Raw genomic sequence first — 17,974 nt, 5'->3', positions numbered from 1 at the left:
GGTGTCTGGCATGAATTCTCTGTGTGGATCTGTACACTTTGGGGTAACCAAAATAAAACGGGACGTCACACTATTGACTACACGTCGAGAGAGTTGAAACTGTTTAGCAATCGATATTAAAGCTGAATAAAATGAACTAGCTACGTGATTACGTAATACGTACGTTACTTATTGGTAAGTCGAACAAATATAAGAGAGAGATGAGAATCAAACCAAACTGTTAGCTACGCACAAGTTAGGACAAACCGTGACAAGGACAAGGTGACAAGGATCAAACAATCGTGTCCAAATGATCTGGAGGTGGTGGTTCGGTTTGGCTCAATGGCCAGCTACGCACACTTACCCTTGGTGGTCTTGAAGCCCTGGTTAATGGCCCGCGTGGTGCGGACGGCGGCCCGGTAGATTCGCCAGTAGAAGAAGAGCATCACGAACATCGGTATGTAGAAGGATCCCAGGGCAGAGTACAACACATAGCCCCGGTCGTTGGTCAGCTCGCACTTCCACGGACAGCTGCCGGACACCGTCTGGGGCCTGTTATGCGGCGGTGAGCTGAGCAGATCGTAGTCCATCTCCGTGGACGTTGTTGTTTCCGTGCTGCTCGAGCCACCCGCCGCCGCCGTTGTGCTCGTGGAGCCCATGGCCGCAATGCGAATTTCTGCAGATCCATCGATGGGGGCGAAATCGGGATCGTACGGATTGTAGGCGTGGCCACTGCCCAAGTGTGACGGCGGCGGCGACGACGATGACGCAGGCGACGGAGGCGTTTCCTTAATGCTATCTAACCCTAGTTGGCCATCCTCCGAGCTTGACATCGTGGTGGCGTAGAAAAGCGTAGAGTTTCCCCTCGAATAGGTCGGCTGAATGACGGCCTGGAACGGAAGAGAAAGGAAGGTGGGGATTGGGATCATCATCAGATGACACTTGATATTCGTAGGACCCCATTAAAATTCCGACCGCGTCCTGGCACCCTGTTCACCGGGCTAAGAAGCCAATAAAAATGCAACTTAAAGCGGGTTATATTGCCAGAGATATTCGCCGACGTGTTGCGCATAAATATGGCCAAAAAGGTGGCGGTAACAAAAAGCCAACAGCCGGGGGAAATAAATGCCGCGAGCTGTATGTGAGAGCATGTTGGCTGGGCCATCCTTTCTGTGCCTCCCTGAATCCGAATTGAATCTAGCGGAGTGGGACGTCGCAGTAATAATCGATGGCAACAGCCTCGACTGGCTAACCGAGTTTCAATATGGTAGCCGGCTGGCTGAATGCCATCCATTCAACGCGGCCCATTCAGCTGCACTCAGCCGCTGCAGTTGCAGGCTGAATGGGATGGAATTGAATCGAATCCCATCGAATCGAGTTGAATCGAATCGAATCGAATCGAGTCCTCGAAGCGATACTTTTCGCTGTGCATCGGCACCTTGAGGCCATGTCTGGGAAGCTGGCACGAGCTCTCGGTTAAGCAGAAGCCATGTGGCCTAGAGACTGTCAAGAGACAAGGCCATAAACCGGGTCCTGCCATGAATTCCGGCTCTGATCTGATTACCCACTGACTGGGTGCTCATAAATTCCCCCTAGCATGTTGGCGGCATGTATAACACATCATTATCAGTGCCATTGCGTAAGAAGAATGTCTTACCGAGATGGGAGGCACTGTCGACGGGAACGGAGGGGGAAATTAGAAATGGTCCCACAAAAGGACGAAGCTCGTGTCTTGTTTTACGGTAATTTTGGCACAAATGAGCCGGATTGCAGTCTTTGGCACAAGCCATTGTCGTCGTCGTCATTGTCGTTGCGGTTGGGCAACCACTTTCAGCCCCGAAAATGGTGTCAATGACAGAATGGCCCCCAGTTTGGGCCCGACTTTTGGCAACTTTCGGCCCCGCCGGTTCTTTACGAGGCTCGAGCGTGCTAAAAACAGTTTACCGACTTTCAATTTCGACGGCCCTCGTCCTTCGACTTGGCAGAGACAAACCGCGCTTGGCTCGTTAATTTATCGCATCGGGTCACTTGTGGGTCACTTGTGGGACTGGCGGGTCGGACTTACCTTTTGATCCTTCCAGCCGACTAGCGGCGGAAAGCAAATAACAAATGAGAGCACCCAAATGCCGGCGATTAAGGACTTGGCCTTCTTCGTGGACATGATGCTTGGGTAGGTGACGGGGCGCGTGACCGCCACGTAGCGATCCAGGGATATGGCACACAGATTCAGGATCGATGCCGTGCACATCCAGACGTCGACGGCCAGCCAGATGCGGCACCAGACATCGCCGAATATCCAGACCTTCAGGAGATAACAATAGCGATGATTAACAGATACCCATTAGGGCTGTAAAGCTGTGTAAGCTCACCTTAAAGACCTCCCAGGTGGCCGAGAAGGGTAGCACCGCCAGACCCACCAGCAGGTCGGCCACGGCCAGGTTGACGATGAAGAAGTTCGTCACACTACGCAGCTTGTTGGAGCAGAAGACGGCGGCAATCACGAGGCAGTTGCCGCCGATGACCAGAACGTTGATAAACTCGAGTATGGCCAGGGAGATCAGATTGGCTGGTTCCGTCCATTTCACAGATTTAATGAGATCCTCGCACTCTGTCTCATTCATGGCGGTACTTTTGAGATGGGTGTGTATCCGTGTTCACCGCCTGCAATTAAAAGGTCAAAGAAGGAACGTTAGCGAGACCACGACCAGCTGACAGTTCGCCTAATTGCCGTCCCATCCTGTTCGCCGGGGGCCTGCCCTCGCGTGCCTAATTAATTTATAAAGAGGCGGTCTATAAATAGCCCCAAGTGAACGAAGTGGTCGGAAAACACCGCCAATAAATACAAATGTGCGGTGGTTTGGCGTAAATCTATTTCAGGAATAAAGGGAAAAAGGGAGAGGAGAGCAATTGACCAATAATAATTGGAAACTTTAAACCGAATGTTTATAGAAAATAATTCGCGGTAAAAATAAATCAAGTTCAAGTGAATTTGTTAATATTTTTGTGAAAATGCCAGCAGAATGTAACCAACAACTTACTTGCTAAAGCTTTACCTTAAAAATTTAAATTGGCCATAATAAATTGGAAACTCAAATTTTCAGCAAAGAAAACTTTAATACAAAGCCAGCGCAGCAACCTTGAGCGTTAAAATAGAAAACCTCACGAAATGCGGGCTCATTACACATAAATATTTTAGCTTAATTGAAGTCTAAACTAAGTAGAAAACACTGAAAGTGGTTTTTCCTGTATCCGTTCTCCTTATATTTAAAGCTTTAATGAGCGTCAGAAGTCAAGTAAAGGGAATGGGGAATCGCCTTCAGCCATGAAAACAAAAAATAGGGTAATTAAAGCCAGCAGTGAACAAAAAGCGAGGGAGGGAATATAGGATAAGGGAGCATTTTATACCAAAACGCCGCCGGCATATTTGCTTAATTGTTTTGTAAGACAAAATAAGCCACCTTTAAGCATAACCGCGGCTGACCTGGCCAAATGATGGCAAATTAAATGCTTGCGGAAACTCAATGCCGTCAACAGGCCTCCGTGGACCAGGAGGCAACCTCTGAATGGACCGTATCTCTGCCACTTGGTATTCAGCTGCAGTTGCACATTGCAATTTAATTGCCGTAATTAATTGCGGTCGTTTTCAGAGTGTGTGGGGGGGGGAGGGCGGATCTATGAATGAATTGGCATGCGAATCAATTGTTGATAGACCCATTGAGGAGAGCTCATATCGAGCGATAAACTACTCATTCAGCTAAACAAGCAATCAACTGCCATCAAGCAGGCCCCATGTTCGCGCACAATTCGGGATACTAATCAATATTTGAAATTATTTTTGACTTTAATGGCTGGCCCGACTGGGCCAGGCACGCAGCTGAAAAGAGCAGAGGGAGCCACCACCACCGCCACATCCCCTGGGTCGATTTCTGGGGTAATTGCTAAGCATGAAATATTCACAGCACGCAACAAATCGATTAAAATATACATTAGCTTAAAGACCTCACCGCCTCGGGAGCTACGCTACGCACTTTGCTGCCGATTGTGTGAACTTTTGGCAACTTCTTCTGGTTTTGCCAGTCGGGGCACCTGTTCCGGTTCGTGGGGCGTAGTTAATAATGCAGTGTATGTCCACAACAGAAACCAAATATCCTGGAAACCTGTTCGACCGCAGGAGGCAATCACAAACAAAGAAAATCAGAGCGAAATATGCATTCGTATCGATTGAAGGTAACTATTTATTACATGGGCCAAGTTCAAGGCTGTGCAACACCTCCATTGGCACCGCTCCAAGCGAAGGTTAATCAAAATATTTTCCGGCATTCGGTAGTAGCTCGTAATTGGCAGCTATGGGCCGCTCGCAGTGTGCCACAATAGGGCCAATCGGGGGCAAAAAGTGCGTGCACGAGGCCCGCATAAATTAGCCACATGACAAACAGAATGCAAAGGCCAAAGAGGAGCTGCTGCCGGGCTGGTCTGGGCCAAAATTGTTGCCAGTTGTAAAGTTTAAAAGCATTTGCGCCCGGGGTCGTGGCAGAAAGCCTTCCTCAAAGTCGGAGCACAGCCAAGGCGCTGCCTGATGGCATTTGCTTGGCGCACAAAATTTGCATGCCGAAATTTGCTTTGTGGCAGCTAATAATGAGAAATGCCCAAATTGAGTTGCACGCTGAAATTCGCCGACATTAAATTGCCGAGTGTAATAAATAATTGGCATTTAAACCGAGTTGTGAAAGCTTTTTTGCCCGCGACCCACGCGGCGTATACGCGTTGCTGCACACTTAATACTCTTGTTGAGGGAATTACGGTGCTAAGAGTCGGCATAAATGTAAATATAAGTCAAGCCTTGATTTTGGGTAACTTTTTTGAGAAGTAAACACATAAAAGATTGTTTCAAAAAATAATAATTATAATCCTAATACCCTCCTTGCTCTTTAGGAAGAGCATCCTCAGGCTCTGCCGTGCTCTCTGTTCTATTACGCATACGCCTAGTTGACGAGGACATAAAAAGCAAAGTACGAAGTGTGTGGCAACGCAGGGGTGGCGCTTTGAAGCAAATTAAATTTAATTACTACAGCATTAAAAAGTTAACGGAGTCCTTTAGGCGAAATTAAATTGTCAAAAGGCGTAAAAAAGTTGAATAACATTCGCCGTTAATCATACATATTTATGGAGAAATGAAATGCGACCGGTTTTCTGTGTACAAGTGGAAGTTTTAGAACTGCATCTATACTCGAGTCAAGGACACTTGCTCTTTTTCTATTCATTAAGCCACAGGCACTTGGGATTGATTGATTTCTTCAATCAGCAGAGACTTGCCGGGGAAGAGGAGCAAAGCTGTTGACAAAACTAATGGGCAATCAGCAAAGGCCATAGCCATAGAAATTCTTTAGTAAATACGGAATAATTAAACGTTTCCATTAATGCATTGCACCGCCACTGCAGCACAATTTTATTTATCTTAGTGTCCTGGCTGCAGCACCAGCAGTTCTCCCTCAACAAGGAATTTTTAATGTATATTCAGTGACAAACAATAGAGACAGTTTGCCGACAGCTTTGTGCATACAAATTAAGCATAAATTCCATTATAATAAAATAAATATTAAGCTGCAGTCACAGAGACCGAAAAGTGCAGGTGGAGTGGCATAAATTCATTTCGTTTCACCTTTTCCCGAATCCAATTTGTGTGGCGCAGCTTGAGAGGAAATTAAAAGCACACATAAACCCGCAGAGAAAACTGCAGAAAATCCGATTTCGGAAGAGTTAAGCAAGCGAGAGGGGAAAAGCAAGCACAGCCAGGTGCTGTAGGCGTCTCAACAAGTTGATAAAGCCACAAGGCAGAGTCAGTATCAGATATAAGTAACTTTTACCCAGAATTTAATATGGAATGGATTCTAAGAGTTCACCTCTGCGAGGACCTTCTTGTTTGGAAATTGTTCGGGTTAATTGACGGAGTTTCTAGGAAAATTGTACAAAAAAATATCGTTGTTCCACTGTTGAAAATTCTTTGAAATTAGTCTGACTGAAACAGTAGTGAGCAAGGACAAAAATAGATTTCAATAACTGCAGCGGCATGATTAACTCTTTCCGGGAAAATGCTCGCTTCGGCGGAGCGAACAATAGCGCTACATTTGTGGCACAAAATCCAGTTGCCGCCAATTAGCCGGACCCGTAGTTTCGGGTCCTAAATGATCTGAATTAAAAAGCGGAATTCGCAACAATTCGCAGCAGCGGCCACAAACCGGAAACAAAACCATTACTCGCAGCCACAAAGCAACCCCCACGCAGATAAAACAATTTTGCGGCTTGCTGATTTCAGCCAACTGCAATAGCCCGTCGACAGCTCTGCAAAAACTTTTAATTTAATTCTGATAATTGCGCGGGAGTGGCGCCAAAACATGGAGGATGGCGGGGCCTGAACTTTAACATTTGAAACTATCCTGGGGAATATTTGCCGAAGGCTCTGAAAATCCCCTGTTATCGCCTAATACAATTACGTAGTTGAAAATCAAATGCAAATGACAGGCCAAAGCCTCTCGATGTGTTCGCCGGCTTTGCCCATAAGCCGAGATTTGCTTGCTGCTCAAGTGGTGCGCTTCGAGTGGCTTCAAGGACCCTTCCTCCAAACTCTGCAGCTCCAGCTTCTAGTGCTGCTTCTGCTCCTCTCGCCGAGCTGATTTGAATGGCTGATTTATTATGAAAATTACTTCAAGTAATTAAAATTTAATTAATAGCTCGACTGGCTGATAATGCTAAGTAGTTGGGCCATTAACAGATCCCCGACTTTTACACTCGCCTCGGAGTTTTACGACTGAGCACACGCCACTTTACGACCATCTGCCTGAGACACATGAACGCGACACAGGCTGATGCTGATTCCCCGATTCCCGACTCCTGCTGTCTCCGGCGGAGATATATTCCATGGATTTATTGCCGCTCATTTGGCCAACGGTGACTGCAGCCAGGCTAGGCAAACAGGCAACAAGACAGCTACAAGATAATCAATGTCGGGCACACACATCAGCATGTCAGAGTTGATTGCAACATTCACGAGGACACGGATGCCAGACGGACGCAGGACGCCAGCGGTGAAATGTGCAACTGACAGTTGCAGCAGCAGCAACAGCCATGGCCACAAAACTAGGACGTGCCTAAAGCTGTCACTGCCACTACAGCGACATCTGCAGCCACAGCCAGTGTCGCCAAAAACCCTTTTCAGCGCTGGTCCTGATGAGCCCCGCTGGGGCTTGGCTGGCCAGGACGTGCGTGCCTCAGTGCCACAACGGAAGCAACTGCGGAAATAATAACAGGAAATGTTGCCAACTAAATTTTTAACACACAGCGCAAGTTCTACGACCAGCTTGACTAATTGTGCGCGACATGCATTCCATTCCCTATTCCACTCCTCGCAATTCCTTTGGGTAAATAGAGTCGCAGTCAAATTGTTTGATTGATCGTTGTTTCCATAAGTTGTCAGGCAAATCAAGATACGAGCAAAGAAACGACTTCTGGCCCAGTAAATGAACCCTTAATCGGGATTCAAAGGGAACCTGAGCTCATGCACATAGAAAAATGGCTTTAACCAAGGCTATTTAATACATCAAAGTCTGGTTTAAGGGGTTTTTGAGGGTGATAAAAATAGAGCTAAAATGAATGCACTGTTGGCAGCGATTAATTAAACAGTAGATACATTCTAATGCCCCACCCAAAACCAGTCTATTTTACTCACCAATATCAGCTGTTTGTTGGGTAGTTGTAACCATGAATTACAGCCTGCTGGACACTGTTGCTTTATGGCCATGTTGTTGATGTGGCTGCTGATGTTGACGCTGCGGTTGTGCCTGGCAATCGGTGGTAAGCGCTGATGCTCGTGCCAATAGGGATTCCGATACCGATACCGATGCCGTTGCCGCCGCTTCAGTTGATCCCTGAGCGTCTCGTGGGCCCCGGCACCCGCAGGTTGCTTCCATCCAGGACAGCTCTGTTACGCGGGGGACTGGGTGTCGATGTGTGGCAGTAACTGTCGCGCCGTGCAGTCCAATATAGATGTTTACACTGTTGTTTGCACGACCCGCGGTTTACATATCAAATGTGTGCAGAGCAAACACTCCGATGTCAATTATTTGCGAGTGCTGTCGGGTGCTCCAAATAAACTGCAAATAACAACAAAACAGAACGGTAAAGGGAGTTAAATCAGGGTGACACTGGACAAGCTCGTTTTATCAATCACGCGGCGTATACGCAATTTATCGTTCAACAAGTCAACACCATGAAAGCGATGGCAGCCTGTCAATGCGTCCGGGTGAGCTTAGAAAGTTATCAGGAGCCATTTTGAACTGAGCAGCAGCAGCCAGCAGCCATAGTAATTCTGTGATAAAATGTCACGTTGCTGGAGCTTCAAGAGCAATTGGCAACATCAACAGAAAGTCCAAATCGTTTCTGTGAAAAGGGGATTTTGTATTTTGCAAAGTTCTGCCAGCCACTTAGATGACAATCAATAAATCCAATCGGGTCTCTCGGATGGCAATATCTCAGCTGACAAAAGCTATCAGAATTTACTAATTGCCTGACAGGAAAGTTTCGCCAGTGACTGTGCAGAAACCTTGGAACTTCTCGGGCCCGGCGCTCGCTCGATGTCAAAGTTGCGTTGAAAGTAAACAAATAAGTGAGTTGCCCAACAAAAACTGACAAATAACTCGATTCTGATGAGTGGGCCCTTGCAACTTCTGCCTGGCAGGCCGAATGCAGTAACGGCTTTGGCAATCTTGGAGACATTCTCCCTTTAATTTGGTTCAACTCGCACAATATTCTTCCGCAATTTATTCCTTTCCTCCACATTTCACAGGGTGTCAGCCTGACAGGAGATTTTCCAGCTGTCCTTAAAGCTGGGTGTCCCTTTCTTCCTGGCGTCCGAAAATGAAATGTCAAACTGCGTTGCCGCCACTGTGACAAGAACCAGAAGAAGAGAAATTGCATTTTCACAGGTAATTTGCATTTGTGCCATCCTCCGCCCTTCCATTTCAAACTTCCAGCCCACACAAAGGGCACGAAATCGGAGCGGAATGAGCAAGCTGAATAAAATCGATAGGTAATCAATGTTTAATAACTTGAGCGTGTTCCTTGACCGTGGTTAAGGCTGAGGCTGAGTCGAGCCCGAACTGAACGGAACTGAACCGAACCGGCTGTCAACATTGTAAACACCGAATGAGCCATGGGCGCGACCGAGTCGGGAAGCTTTCGGCGCGTTCACGCATATTTAATGGGAATATTGTAATAGGGCCACGTCCCCGAAATATCCCAAATCATTCGGGCCGAGCAGCTAAATACGTGGAAATGGAATAGGAATATAGTTGTGCCCCCAGTCCGGCCCCAGTCCGAATGCGTCATTTAAATTTTCCGCGCGTTCCGGCCAAGAAGGTCAAATCATTGTCAGGGCCTGCCCTTCGCAGGGCCGCAGAGTCCGCTAATAACCATAATTTGTATTTAATGACATTCAGCATTCGCCTTCCTTCGACTCCGGCTAATTTCTATTCATTTCAGCCGGCACACCCAGGACCATCCGGAGTGGACACCTATTAATAAATATATTCATATTTGCCTTATGGCCGCCCGGCACGAGAGCATTGATTCATTTTAAAACATCTCCGGCCAGAAGCGAAGCCGTGCGATTAAATGGCTGAGAACTGTATGCAAAGTTAACGACATTTGCATAATGATTCCACCTTTTGTGGCTGTCATTATGGCATTATGCACTGCCGGGAACGTAATGTAACGTAACGTGCTTCTCATCACGCACCGATCTCATTCGTGCTCGTGTGCGCTAAATGGAATTAACTCAACAGAGTTGGATCTGGAGCTGGAGGACATTCGTGAGGACTCCCATTGCCGGAGGATGCCACGTCATGTGCAGGCACTTTTATTCTTAGCCGGAAAGCGAGCGACTTCCGACAAATTAGGGGGAGAACTGTGCGTTGCATACGGAATTCAGTGGTCTGGCAAGCTAATTAGCTGTCTGCCGAATACGTCAAAAAAGTGGCTCTCTCCTGGGCAACACAAGCAAATAGACAGGAAAGGTTTAATTTAGTTCTCATGTGGCCAAGGGGATTCGTGTGGAAAGTACGAATGGCAAGGGAGTTGGGAATTATTTAACCAGAAAGCACAATTAAAAGGGGCAAACAAACACAGATAAATAAAGGGGAATATAAATGCTGTGAATTGCAATATAGAGACCAGAAAAATCAGGAATCAGATTTTAATTTAATGTATATGTATGTATAGGTTTATAAAAAATATATGCTGATTTTCTACCTCTTATTTGTTCATTTCTTAATTGATATATTTGGCCTTTTACTCTTAAAATATTTTTAATTAATGACCCTGTGTCTCCTTCTGGCTATCTTAACGATAGAGATATAAATTTACGAGTGCAATATGCCTTGATGTATATATGCAATTATTGTGAGAGGTCCGAGCAACCCGAATAAATCACATAAAGAGTCATTACGTATGAATCTAATATGTGCATGCCCAAATATTAGCATAGCCATAAATGTTTCATGCGGCTCCGCTTGTTCAAATCGCAAATGAGACCCCGGACGGTCGTAAAAAGTCCAGAAAAATGTCTTATCCCCGAAAAGAGAGGAATGCCAAGGACCACCCGCATCCACATACGTCACCGGCCAGGTCACCAAGTGCGCTGCCAGTTGCCAACAAGACGAAATCACTCGACTGCAAAGAGATTGAGATTCAGGGCCACTTAAGTGTCATTACATTTGCCTTCGCCCCGCGCTTCCTTCGGTCCGCACTCATTTTCATTTGTGTGTTTGCATTTGTTTGTTCTTCTCTGTTTCCCCATTGTTGCCGCTCATTGTGCTGCCGTTAAGGTAAAAGTGTGCTGTGCTGTGCACTACAGCCAACTGCCACTGCCACTGCCACTGCCACCACCTGCACAGGGGTGGCGCAGACTTGTTTACTCCATGCTAAGTTTGTGCTTGCCAAATAGGATTATTGTTAATAAAGCGAGAGTGTTTATACACATTTATTTTTGGCTGCCAAACGAATAAATAAGACCGAAATAATTTAGTTTTCTTTAGCCTTTGAGCACGCATGAATTGATTTCAACAAACTGTGTATTCTTAGGAAGCTACATGGGAATGCTGTTTTGGTTTTTTAAGTTTTAGAGTAACTATATTTAATTAAATATATTTTCTGAATTTTGTCTTTAAGAATAGCTTTATTAGGCTTGATTTTTGGCTGTTGTTTTTGTTTTTTTCTGCAAAATCGCATAAAATATAGTTTTTCATTTAAATTTCTAAATCAAACTGACTAAGCTTGGCGTCAACAAGATACTTGTTAAAGGAAAATTAAGCTAGCTTAATAAGCCAACTTTTTAAAGCAATTATTATACTAAATCATAGCACAGTATATTTAAATGTAGTCAAGTTTTTTATTTACAACCGCACTTGAACAAAACTACTTTTTTGGCGAGGTTTTGTTTAGACATATGTGAGCAAGTGTTCTTGGAATAATTTATTTTTAATACAACAAGTGAAGCAGCAGATTACTTGAAAGTAAAGAACAATCAATCAAGGATGGGAATAAAGAAAGATTTTTTTAGTTTCGATTCCCGGTACCCATGGAAGATAAACGTTTAAGCTAATGGATAATGCAATTTCCATTGATCCTGTCCAACATTTCTACATTAAAGGGTCGAAACATTACCTTAGCAAGACTTTCTTATGATTTTTCCGCAATGTAAGATTTAATTTCTATACTGAGAATACCGTAAGACTAGTAATATAATTCGAAAAATAAATGAAAATTTTAAATTCTTCTTTTCTTAGCGATGTACTCGATTGTTTTCTCAAGTGTGATCGTTTTGGGGAGCGAAACCTTAAAGGCTTTTTAAACCGAAAACTACCTAAAATATGGACGCATTCGTATGCTGGTAGTTAATGGCTTTCATGCTCATTGCCGCTGTCCTAAATGTACACTAACCCGCACACACAGCAGCAGCACGGCTCTGCTAACAAAAGGTTTTATGTGCCATGCACAACGAAATATAAAAATTTACACTAAGCCAGGCAACCCCATCCCCACTCCCATTTCCAGATCCCATTCCCCGATCCCATTCCTCCGCCAGCGCACACATGTCAGGCGTTGTCTTGTCTTTGCCTTTACATACAAAATTGACTGTGAAAACGCTTTGGGCACTTTGCCTCTCTGTTTGCACACACTCTCGCCGGAATCGTCCTGGCATATAGTGCCTATATATGCAAAAGAATACACATGTATGCCGGCACAACTTTTCCTTTCAAGCCTGCGTCCGTCTATGTCGCAGTATGTTCGTCGTTCGGACTCGTATTTTCGCTTCACAGCCTCCACAATTCGCAGTTTTTGTATTTCTATGGGCGAAATAATTTGTGTTTGGATTTTATGCTGTCATAAAAGAATTTCCCTGCCAGAATCTGAGCCACAAAAACTCGTTGCACTAGAAAACAGTTTTGAAAAATTAAATTGAGTGAATGGGCGGGCAGGCTTTAAACCCCAAGATAGTCACATTTCGCCACGCTTGATCAATTAACTAATGAATGCCACTGTGGTGAATGCATAGAAGGCTTTCATTCGGATTGGAAATGGGTGGGAGTTCGGCTTTCAACACGCACGTAATGGCAGACAAAGCCCGAAACAAACATAGCTGCTAATTAGATTAATTACATAGCCACACATTCCGGAGCACACACGCCCAGGAAACAAATTCGATTTTCAGTTGACTCGATCTGGGTTCGGAGAAGCAAAGTTCAGTGCCGGATTCGATCGGATAGGGCGAGATGCCAGAGCATGAGTTGTTGCCAATTCGGGCTGCCAATCAACATGACAAAACAATCGGAATGAAATCCATAAATTGTTTTCCTTCACACAACTAAATGTATTTTATTCTCTCCGATGCAATCGCACAGCGACTGCAGCTCTGCTCATATCCATTATCTTACGATTTCAGCGTGTGCCTGGGCGTGGCCGGGTGTTGGGATCCCAAACATGGCTCGAGTCTGGCTCGAACCTCGGATGGGGGGCCGTAAAAATAGCAGGGCAGACGAATCGCACTGGCTCGTGGCTCGTGGAGGTGTGCAATTAATTCAAAAGTGTCTGGCAAAGAAAGTTGCAGCCATTAATTAGCATTTCCATATAGACCCATAGACACTCATCCAAGTTGGCAAAAGTTCTTGGCGAGTCCTCAGTTCATTGGGCACGTTTCGGCCGAGAGGAAAAGCTGGTAGGTGGAGCGCCGAAGGACCGGGAGTAAAGCTCATTTCCGCTTTATATTTAAACACTCGAGGGCTAAAATGTTTGCTCTACTATTGCCACGCAGTGCAAAATCATCATAAAAGCCAGGGAATGAAAAAATAAATAGCCTAGGCCCCGGAGAGTGCCTCTCCATGGAATTGGCAGCTGGGAGCTGGAGAGCTAGAGGTGGGAAACGCTTAGCAAGTGGATTTTTAAATTAGTTTGTCGACTCGACGGCATTCCACATCTTTGCAGATAAAAGCCAAGGCGACTTCGGACTTCCCGAGCGCAAGAGGCCACGTCCCTTTCGGCAAATGGACTTGCTTTCGGCGCCGGCATCTCCTTGCTTATTTAAATGAATTAGGTGATTTTTCAAGAGCTAAGCCCACCGCCACGAGCAGTGAACTCATTTCCGTTCCAGTTGCCCTTGGCTGTTGGCTGTTTGGCCGTTTGGCTCTTGGCCCTTCATGCTTCATTTGGCATCGCTTCCACTTTGTGGCTGCATTGCAATGAGCTGTTAATTTGCAGGCGACTGCGTGTCAATCAAAACTTTTACGAGATCTCGCCATGGTAAATTTGATTGCCTTCCACCTAAGCAACAGAGCGCAATCATCGCGAATGAAAAGGAAACAAAAAGCACTGGCATCCCAGCATCTTTGGTGGGGGCGTCGTAAAAAGTGCTCGTTGAGTGTTAAATACATTAGGCAGATACTTCCCATTCAGAGGCCCGCATGCTCTTGGGGATTTTTCTGGCAGATACCCGGCCCACACGCCGCATACGCAATATCGTGTGTTTGCCATTGTTTTCTTGTCGTTTGTCTGCTGCCTCCCCCCGAAGCCTCATTGCGCATACGACGCGTGTGCCAAGCAGCCAGCAGGTCGCGAGGTGAGAAATTCGCAATAGGGCTGAGAAGTGGCACAAAAACTGGCACAAACGGCGAGTGGAGGATTGAAGGCGAAAGTGAAAGTGAAAGGGTTGCTCCTGCACATTCCCCGTTTATTTTGCCCCGTTTTATTGCCGGGTTATTGTTATTTAATGTCAAGTTTAATGCCAACACACACAGGGCGGCGGCAGCGAACACCTAAAACAATTTCATGCCCGCCCCATTAATATATTTCAACTGGTTTGGTTTGTTTTATTTCAGCGTACGTGTGGGCTCTCCCCCAGCTCCTCCCCAGTGCCCCTCCACCTGCTTCCCCCTGCTGTTCACCCCCTTTGTTGTAAAGTTTCACCCTCCGGCCGAGTGGCAAGTCATTTGCTCTGCTGGTTGCACAATTCTATGTTGACGCTCTTTTGTGTTCGACTGGGCGAAAGAATCTCAGGTTTCGGTGGCTTATGCACGTAGGTTGGCATTGTTGTTTCAGCTGGACAGCGAAGCAATTTGAATGCCTTCACAGAGCGCTGCACACAGCACCGAATTATGTTAGGGCCAGCTTTGTTGCCACTTGGAGCTCCGCTGCTCAGCTCCCAGTTCCCAAAGGCATGAAGCTGACTTTAACAGCTTTGGGGATATTGGTTGGAGCGCGGTTTCTCCCATAGAAACTAAACTAAAAATCAAATTCTAATTACTTTCCTTATAGAAATGAGTAAACATTTGTTACTTTTTAAGTAATATACATGAATTATAATTTTGCAAATTAAGACTGGTGCCAAATTATTTTTAACAACAAATAAATTCTTCAAAATAGTTTATAAAGAAATTTTGAAACGCTTTTAAATTCTCTGTTATTATTTGTGTAAAAATAAATAGTACAAAATTAATTTAAATTATATAACAACATAAAAATGCATCAATTTTTTTAGAGTTTACTTACATTTTTAAAAATAAGTCAATTTAAAAGGGAAAATATTAAAACAAAACTTTTAATAAACTTGAAGAAGAATTGTAATAAATATTCATAAAAACTTGAGTCCAAATCTTTATACATTAAATATTTAATATTTATTTTTGAAATGTTGTTTTACTTGTTACAAAGTATATTCACAAAGCTCTACTTTTTAATTATTCAATGAATTCCACAAACAACTTCATTTCATTAGTAAGTTGGCTTAAAAAAGGTGTCCAATAATTAAGTAAAATAGGAAACAATGTAGTATTTATTAATGTTCACTATCTTGCCCAGGGCATTGCAAAGTTAAAAACCTTTAAGCTGCTTTTATAATCAGTTAAAACTTTGGTTTACACGGGGTAATGAATGTCAGAGAATCGTGACTTTGGCCGCATATGCGAATGTTTGGGAATGACTAAATAAAAGTCAGGCTGCCTTATATTTCTCACTTTAAGTTGAAATAAATTAGGATACATTAAAAAAAAAAAAAACCTTATTTATTACTACATTTCCCGCAGCTTGCCCCGCTTCCCGCTCGGTTGGGATGCCAACCCATCTGTCCAAGTCCACATTATTGGCTCAGTCGGTCGGCCCGTCGGGCCTTTGTGGGCCCTGTCAAAGCAACTGCCATTGTTTGCTCCCATTTCACCTGTCAACTGGCCTTTGTGTCTGCTAAGCTTCACACTCGGCGTCGGCAAGGAAGACGGGAGAAAGGTGGCAAGATGGGCCGAAGGCGGAGCCACAACTCTTGCCAAGTGCCCTGGACGGTCACACTTTGGTTTCCATTGTCAACACGGGCCAGCCAATTTAGTTAATTAGGCTACCGAAAGTGAATAAACAAAATCTGTAACCGTGGGCGGCAGGCAGTCGGGCACGTGCTAAGCTCTGTGTGAAAAAAACCGCAGAAATGCACAAAACAGTTGACGAATTTTTCAATTTTGCCTCGTAATTTGTATGCCACGCGCCTGCCCCTCCTGCTAATTACGTCGTCGCCTTCGTGTATGTTGATATGGGTTTGTAATTAGCCGACTCTATGGATTTATAGCCATACCGTTATGGCACTAAAGCGTATTGTTAAAGACGAATTGTTTTGCGTTCTGTAATGTAACCAATCCATAACAATCTCCACTGAATGCCTTTCATATCCACAGGTTCATAGTTTGCAGTACCCCTAAGAGATCATAAATACCCCAAAATTGAGCGTCCTTAAAAAAGTATTTCTGTATTTTTGATCAAAACTTTCTTCCAGTGTCTTAATGCCGCGAAAAGTGCGTTTAACTCCAGCAGACTCACCTGCATAAATCATCGCGATCTCGATGGCGATTGTGATCGGATCGGAGTTTCTGGGCGAGATTAGCAAGCTGCCGCCTGCCGTCGCCGAAGCACTTGGAAATTCGGTCAAGTTTTTGCCGCTCCGCTTGGTGGATGTTGTTTTCGATTTGTATTTTCCGATGCACTTGCAGGCGTTAACCGGCTCGCCCGATTGATATATATTTTTTGTGTTTTTTTTGCGGCCCCTCGACTGGTTGCCGCGGGTTGTGTTCGCTCTCGCTCTCTGGGGGCAATCAGTTCGTTGTCAGGCGTTGAGTAATTGCACGCATTTTGCCTAAAATCTCCATGGCTCGGCTCAGTGTTCGGTGTGTTGATCTTTCGATGGGGCGTTGCTAAGCCGGGCTCGTGAAATTAATAGTTTGTTTGCGCTAGAATTTGATTGAAATATGCTTTATTTGCTGATTGCACAGTTTGGCCACGTTGTGAGCTGGCAGTTTATGGCAAAACAATTATTTGCTGTCACTGCCGAGCACATTTAGCCCAGAGAATTTGGATTCTGCCGGCTGACATCATGTTCGGGGCATCTATAAACAGCTATGTTTATTTTTGCATTTGTGCATTGTGACAGCGGCAATGACAATTATGAAAATTGCAGCTAGTCAATGAATGACAGAAGAGAAAATTGTTTGCTAATGAGGGAATTACGAAACGAAAGCGACCGAATTGATTCGCAAACAAGCACGGCGCTGAAGAAAACCCCATAGAATCACATAAATCACATTCACACTCGTCGCCACTCACCCGCGAGTTCACAATTAATGCACTCACTCACTTGTCGCGCTTTTTGCGAATATTAAAATTTCGTTTGGGTTTTTCTCCCTTTCTTTTCATGCATATTACATTGGGCGGAAAGCACGTATGCAGCTAGATGCTCTTGGCTTAAATCTAGGTATTAATAAAAGCCAGAGACATCACCCTTTTGTGGTTTCATTTGCACAATACGGGGCCTAAAACTGTAACTGGTATCTGGCATTATCCCTTTGGCTCGCACAAGGACTCAACAGGAACTGAGAGCGGAAACTGCATTCGCAAAATGGTGGCAACAGCTGTTTGTACGCGATCGGCACTTCGCAAACTCACACACACTCACTCCCACCAGTCGCACAACACCCACACAGCAGGGAAATGTACCGTTATGTGCCGTCGGCAAGAACCGTTAGCCAGAATGCTCCGCTCGGGCGAATTGGCACAACCGACGCGGCAGAGCTTTGAAAATGAACTAACTGCCAACAGTTGGCGGTCCACAGGCCATGGCATGAAACACTTACGAAGGTAGTCTCGTCGGCTGTCGAAGCGTTCGGGTTCTGTCAGTTTGTGTAGGTTTTTTGGCAGGAAAGGTTGTGGCAGATGAATTTATATTGGGAAACTAATCCCTTAGCAAAATGTGTGGGTACAATTTTTTTTGTATGTATATACGAAATATATATAGTATTTTTAAACTACATATTATGTATCAACAATTATAAAATTAAAAACTTCAACTTTCTGTTTTATAAAAGGCAAATTTACACCTAACAAACCCATGGGTTAATCCTATTGTCGTTTATTGCCGCCT

The 17,974-nt window shown here is 44.8% G+C and overlaps 1 protein-coding gene across 2 annotated transcripts in view; it reads right to left on the bottom strand.

The window, feature by feature from the left end:
- Oamb (Octopamine receptor in mushroom bodies) overlaps positions 1-17,628 on the bottom strand; it is a 28,564-nt gene extending 10,936 nt beyond the window's left edge. For both annotated transcript variants that reach the window (XM_070286775.1, XM_070286776.1), the window contains exons 1-6: positions 17,551-17,628; positions 16,381-16,787; positions 7,703-8,126; positions 2,349-2,640; positions 2,045-2,281; positions 344-869 (exon numbers count right to left, since the gene is read on the bottom strand). In XM_070286775.1, coding sequence (XP_070142876.1) covers positions 344-869; positions 2,045-2,281; positions 2,349-2,600 — 1,015 coding nt within the window. In that variant the 5' untranslated portion in view covers positions 2,601-2,640; positions 7,703-8,126; positions 16,381-16,787; positions 17,551-17,628. The remainder of the gene's footprint in view (positions 1-343; positions 870-2,044; positions 2,282-2,348; positions 2,641-7,702; positions 8,127-16,380; positions 16,788-17,550) is intronic.
- Positions 17,629-17,974: the final 346 nt, after the last annotated feature.

Source organism: Drosophila kikkawai, chromosome 3R (assembly GCF_030179895.1).
Source record: "Drosophila kikkawai strain 14028-0561.14 chromosome 3R, DkikHiC1v2, whole genome shotgun sequence".
Classification (NCBI taxonomy): domain Eukaryota; kingdom Metazoa; phylum Arthropoda; class Insecta; order Diptera; family Drosophilidae; genus Drosophila; species Drosophila kikkawai.
This window is presented reverse-complemented; position numbering and strand designations above follow the sequence as displayed.